General features: G+C 42.9%; 1 protein-coding gene across 1 annotated transcript; it reads left to right on the top strand.

The window, feature by feature from the left end:
* Positions 1-204: 204 nt before the first annotated feature.
* ALG2 (ALG2 alpha-1,3/1,6-mannosyltransferase) lies at positions 205-6,261 on the top strand. Its single transcript, XM_030551571.1, has 2 exons — positions 205-618; positions 1,387-6,261. The coding sequence occupies exons 1-2, from the start codon at positions 289-291 to the stop codon at positions 2,287-2,289; spliced, it is 1,233 nt and encodes a 410-aa protein (XP_030407431.1). The 5' UTR covers positions 205-288; the 3' UTR covers positions 2,290-6,261.
* Positions 6,262-6,513: the final 252 nt, after the last annotated feature.

Raw genomic sequence — 6,513 nt, 5'->3', positions numbered from 1 at the left:
CCTCTCAGAAGACAGTTTCCGGAGCAGCTAACCGAGCTCAGGGCTCAAGCCGCCAGAGTCTTGGCCCCTTCCTGTGCCTGAACCCCGGCTGAAACGGAGACACCACGGGACGCGCGGGCCGAAACACCAGGCAGCGCAAGGACACCTATGGGAGATTAAGCTGATGTGTCCCTAGCCGGTAGCAAAGCGAGAGGGCGAAGCTGCGCATGCGCTCTCCGCACTGACACGTGGACAAGCGCAGATCCCGGAAGCGGGCTCCACCCCTCTCCGGAGGGTGCAGGCGCCAGCATGGCAGGAGGGCCGGGCTCGGGCCCGGGCCCGTCCGTGCTGTTCCTGCACCCGGACCTGGGCCTGGGCGGCGCCGAGCGGCTGGTGGTGGATGCAGCGCTGGCGCTGCGGGCGCGCGGCTGCCGTGTGCAGATCTGGACTGCGCACTACGACCCCGCGCGCTGCTTCTCGGAGACGCGCGGCCTGGCGGTGCGGAGCGTGGGGGATTGGCTGCCCCGCAGCCTCCTCGGGCGGGGCCACGCGCTCTGCGCCGCGCTGCGCATGGCCTACGTGGCGCTCTACGTGCTGCTGCTGAGCGGGGAGGAGATGGACGTGTTCGTGTGCGACCAGGTGCGGGGGCGGGGCCAGCAGCACGTGCGAGGCCAGGCGCGAGGAGCTGGTGGCGCCGCGCACCAGTAACGGCCGCGGTGGGGCAGGGCAGCACCGTTATCCGGGGTCCTCACGGTCACAGTGGCCTCTGCGCCTCAGGGCCTGCCAGGGCCCCCTCCTTGCTACTGCGAGCCTGGGGCCGTGCTCCGCGGGGAGGCCCTGCTGCAGGTCCGGCATGGCGCGAAGGAGCAGCTTGATGCAGGCCCTGGCCCGACCCAGCCCTTCACACACCCGCCTGCGATCTGGGCATCAGGGGAAGGGGTTAACATGGACCCTGAGCTAGGAGGGCCCTGCTGATGTGGCTCCCGTGGCTGGGAATGGGCCTCAGCCCAGGTATGGCGCTCAGGTTCGCACCCACGTGCGGAGTGTGTCGGCACGGTGCCCTGATCTCTGCCTAGTGGTAGTGTGGGTGAGGCTGAAAGTCGCACAACCAAGTATTTTGCTGGTCAGCACGCAAAGGAGAGATTGCAAGGAGCCCACCCTTTGGGTCACCTCTCCCTAGAGCAAGGGAAGCATGAGTGACTGTTTGTCACCATCATCTGAAGTCCCCCTTGCAGAAGCCCATAAGTGATAGTAAGCACAGATTCATTAAAATTGACCAGACAACCACATTTTTCTCACACTTAAAATTTTGGTTTTGAATCCATAGGTGTAGCTTATTGTAGAAACTGGGATTAAATGAACTTTCTCTTTCTCTTATTCTTATCCCCCACCTCTTGGTTTATCTAGGTGTCTGCTTGTATCCCAATTCTCAGGCTGGCCAGAACTCCTAAGAAGGTTTTGTTTTACTGTCACTTTCCTGATCAGCTTCTGACCAAGAGAGAATCTTTTCTTAAACGCATCTACAGAGCTCCACTTGACTGGTTGGAAGAATATACTACTGGCATGGCAGATTGCATTGTTGTCAACAGCAATTTTACAGCAAATGTCTTCAAGAATACATTTAAATCCTTAAATCACATTAAACCAGACGTCCTGTACCCTTCGTTGAATGTCAGTACCTTTGAAACAATTGTTCCTGTAGATATAGCTAGTATAATTCCCCAAGAAAAAAAATATTTGTTTCTTTCAATCAATAGATTTGAAAGGAAAAAAAACCTAGCATTAGCTCTGGAAGCATTACATGATCTTCGTGGAAGGCTCGATGCTCAAGAGTGGAGTGAAGTTCATCTAGTGTTAGCTGGTGGTTATGATGAAAGAGTTTTGGAAAATGTGGAACATTATGAAGAGCTGAAGACTATTGCGACCAAGCTTAATATTAGCAAGCAAGTCACTTTCGTGAGGTCTTTTTCAGATGAACAAAAACTCTCTCTTTTCAATAACTCCCTGTGTGTGCTTTATACGCCAAGCAACGAACACTTTGGCATAGTTCCTTTGGAGGCTATGTATATGAGATGCCCAGTTATAGCAGTTAATTCAGGTGGTCCTTTGGAATCTGTTATAAATAATGTTACAGGATTTTTGTGTGACCCTCTTCCAACACAATTTTCTGAGGCCATGGAAAAATTGGTGAGAGACCCTGCCTTAAAGAATACAATGGGAGCAGCTGGAAGAGCAAGAGTTACAGAAAAGTTTTCATCAGAAGCATTTACAGAACAGCTGTACCAATACATATATAGATTTACAACATAACACACTCTATAATGTAATTTACTGCTTTGTCATGTTTCTGATTTGTACATGAGACAGTTAGTTAAACTAACATCTAGGCTCGTGCAAGGATGCTGAAATGTTCAGAAAATTTTAATCTTTAAACTATATTTTTGATAGTATGTTTCATGCCAGTTGCCACAAAATAGCAAGATTTTAGTTGAGGTTAGATTTGTTTACCACTAACTACATTGAATTTTTACTGTTTATCATGTTCTCGAAAATATTTTAATAAATGTATTAGACTTCCTAGTTTAAACTGGGGAAAGTTAAAATTATGCCAAGTCTGACTTCAGGTTGTATAAAATGATTAACTTTCTTATTTAACATTTCTTCTCTACACTTGCTATGAATTAACTTTACAGTGCAAGTCTTTTGTTGTAATACTCTGCACCGTAATTTTCCATTTGAATGAATTTCTACTGAAAGGCTCTGCCAGATCTCCACCAATTCTGATGTGAACGGGGTCATTGAAAATAAAGTAAGCTATACATATGCAATAAAGTCCCAAGGTTTTTTTGGTTTTTAAATGCCAACTAGTGGTCTGGTGATCTTGAACAGTCTTAAGCTGTCTATTTATCTGTGAACTTCTATCCTTAAATTGTATCATCTGATCATCTCTGATGTCATAATCCAAGTAATTAGCTGCTGTTCTTGAAGCAGTAGCAGAGGGAAGAGAGAGAAGGAGGAAACCAAGGATGTCAAAATCCCTCAGACAAAAAATGGGGCCAACATTTAACCCCATTTCCCCCTCAAAAGTCCCTGAAATTTTCTTGAATATCAGCTGTTGTACTAAATGTCAACATTTACTGAATTAAAGTGCTACATTTCATTTTGTCTATTAGAAGCATTTCTTTATACAGCTTTCCTTTGCGGATTTGCTGATCCCCACATAACCAGGTAGATATGTGGAAAAATTCTTGACATTTTTCTTCCATTTCCTTCAAAGTTGTATTTCATAGTCTTGAGTTGTGCAAAAATGGTAATTTGAATATTTCCCACAATCAAAATGTCAAAAATTGAGTTTTTAAAAGAGGAGGTAGTATGTTTGTATAGTCCATCACTGCATAAAAGTTCAATTATGCCTTTTAAAACTAAGATGGTGGATGAAGTCATAGTGAGAAAAGTAGACAGTTCTCTGTTCTGGTTTTTAGAAAATCACACAAAGAACAAATTAATGCATGAAGCCTTAGATACAGATTCTGCAAGCTTCTCTGTGCAGGGAGACTTCAGTGTGGAGCAGGCCTTTGATATGTTTGATATATAGTGGTTCTCATAGAGTACAATATATCAGAACATCACTTGAAAAGATTCCGAGGGACTGCATTTTGTTAGTGTTATAGTGACTTGCTAGAAATTTGCTTCTTAGTTTATATTGTATGCAATGTATACAAGTTAAAGTTGTATTGTGGTCTGAAATCCTATTAAGGGGGGTGAATATTAATTCAATAATCTGAGGACAAGGAATATCAGATTTTATAAATACCTCAAATCATTTTACTGATCTTTGCCGGCGCAATTCACTTTATTGAACTTTGTCCTATATGGTTTTTCATCTACAATATACTATTTGTATGTGATGGAATAAAATTCAATTTAATTTTGTAAATGGATATGTAATTTGCATAATTTGCTCATTCTCTTAGGTTTAGGTTCTGTACTTACACTGTGTGGGCTTTTTGTGTACCATAGTGTGTGTACTCTTTTGGGATAATTAACGTTTATTCCAAGGTGTGTCTATAAGTATTCAGAATTTTAGAATTGAATTGCTGTTTGAATTATGCAGAGATTTTAATCTTTCCATTGTTAAGACTGCAGCCAAATCCTACTGTAACGCATTTTCTTTTACCCTTCCTCACTTTTTAACTAAATAAAATGCACTGGAGGCTGCATGCTGCAGTAGCTAGGGCACTGGAATGTGAGTCAGACAACTTGGATTCTATTTCCAGCTCTGCCACTGATATGTGAAGTTTCAGTAAGCCCCCACCAAGCTGCCAGTAGTCTGCTGTCCTTTAAGCCTCAGCCTGCCTTCTTCATCTCTTTTCCATTCACTGACTTTTTAAGCGGACAAAGTTTAAACATGTAAAGTTTTCAGAAGGGAAAAATTCATCCCTTTAAAGCAGTGTTTCCCAAACTTGGGATGCCGCTTTTGTAGGAAAGCCCCTGGTGGGCTGGGCCAGTTTGTTTACCTGCCACGTCTGGAGCAGCAAACCATGGCTGGACCTATGGACGCGGTAGGTAAACCAGCCTGGCCTGCCAGAGGCTTTCCCTACACAAGCGGTGTCCCAAGTTTGGGAAACACTGCTTTAAAGTAACAGTGAACAAGTGAAAAGGACTTGTAAGAGGAAGAAGGGGAAGCTGGTCTCTAATGCTCTGCTAAGCAGGCATCTTTTCCAATGAAGTGAGACCGTCAGGAAACAATTGATATGGATGATGAGAGAGCTGAAGAGGAGGAGAGAGTTTGGGATGGTTGGTGCCTATTTCCGCACAAATCCAAATCGCTGCTGCATAATTTAGGTTTAATGAATCTTACAAGTCCTTGACAATAAATAACATTAAGGTTAAGTACACCAATATCTACTAGATAGCATTCATAGATGGCAGCTTCAACTTTAAAATGATTAGCATTTTATTGAACTCACTAATACGAATCATGCAAACTTGTCAGTGGTGTATATATACTTAGTTGAAATTGTTTGCTGGACTTTGCACCAGCCGTGGTACGATGTTACATCGGATTTTCACTGACCGTTGCAGTGATGCTGGGATGATGTATTGCATTGCGTATAGACTGTTACTGTCTTTCTATGACAATTGCAAAGGCACCAGGGAACAGTTAATGTAACAAGAATGTAATTACAAAGTCCCTTTGTACTTTTAAAAAAATCAACCTTATGTTTTCAAAATTTTAAGATGAACTCTTGGGAGGGAAAGGGCTTTTTCCTGAAATTTTGAAGGAAATTCAGTTTACACTTTTCTAGCTCAAAAGATTTTAATTAACTTATTAGAAACTTCCGAATTTTTCAAAAATATTTTCTTGTCTTTTTATTTCCTAAAAATAAATATCTGAGGAATTAGAAATACTGACATAGGGTGTCAGTTTTCAAGCAAAAGGAAATTTTCACAGCTAGTATTTTTAGTATGAAAGCCAAAAGGAGGAGAGAAAACAATCCATGTCAGTTCAGAATATTTTTGTTGTCAAAGCCTACATCTAAAAGTTCTGTGTGCCTTTTCATGTAAAAAGCATTATATGAACACTACATTTGTCAGTGGGTTTGAGCAGGTATAACTTCTCATTCCCATTGGTTTAATCAGGAAAAGCTTTGTAGGTACAGTGATTCCTGTCATAGGACTTCAACACTTTCTCTCTTTCTCTTTCTGAACAGTGTCCATTATCCCCTTGTTCTGTGCTGCCACTTCTCAAACAGGAATGGCCCTTGGTCTCTATTCTCTCCATGCTAACCCAGTCTGTGTGATGCTTTTCACATCCTTAAGGACTAATGTGAAACTTGACTTAGCAGACCTAGTCTATGGCATACTTATAAAATCAATAATGGTCTGTGCTGAGCTTTCAATCATTATATGACTACAGCAGGGATGGAGCATTGACCAAGGACCAAGGACACTTACCTTTAGGTGGGAAGGCCTATAGCATCTAGAAGGGAAGGAGGTCCTGTCCCAATTCGGCTCAGGAAGCTGTTGGAATTGAAGTAGTTTAACATAGTGTTCTCATCCAGGGATTGAAAAATTTCCTTGACATCTACTAGCCCGTTTGAAAACATCTGTCACTGACACCCTGAAGTCCCACATCCCTGCAATTTAAAGGAACAAAACAGTTGTGGAGTCTTGGTAACTGTAGCATTGTCAATCAACTTTCTATTTAACTTTTTACAAGTATATTTCTGTCTCCTGATCTTTGTTGTATTGTTTCACTCTGCTTTTTATTTCCTATTACTGATCATGTAGCTTTTTATGCATTCTCCACCCATCATATCCTTTTGCTCCCCACTATGCTGTCTTCAGTTCTCTACTGTTTCTCCTAGGACAGGTCTGCACTACGGGTTTATACCGAATTTAGCAGCGTTAAACCAAATTAACCCTGCACCCGTCCACACAACGAAGCCCTTTATATCAATATAAAGGGCTCTTATTATCGATATCTGTACCCCTCCCCGACGAGGGGAGTAGCTCTCAAATCGGTATTGC

Source organism: Gopherus evgoodei, chromosome 2, assembly GCF_007399415.2.
Source record: "Gopherus evgoodei ecotype Sinaloan lineage chromosome 2, rGopEvg1_v1.p, whole genome shotgun sequence".
In the NCBI taxonomy this organism is placed as follows: domain Eukaryota; kingdom Metazoa; phylum Chordata; order Testudines; family Testudinidae; genus Gopherus; species Gopherus evgoodei.
Note: the sequence above shows the minus strand (reverse complement) of the source record. Positions and strands in the feature narration are given on the sequence as shown.

What these genes read in the sequence shown, in the direction of transcription:
- ALG2 (XM_030551571.1), top strand. Translation starts at nt 289, where the DNA reads ATGGCAGGAGGGCCGGGCTCGGGCCCGGGCCCGTCCGTGCTGTTCCTG. An exon ending in ACGTGTTCGTGTGCGACCAG is followed by an intron (nt 619 to 1,386) that starts GTGCGGGGGCGG and finishes TGGTTTATCTAG; the next exon opens with GTGTCTGCTTGTATCCCAAT.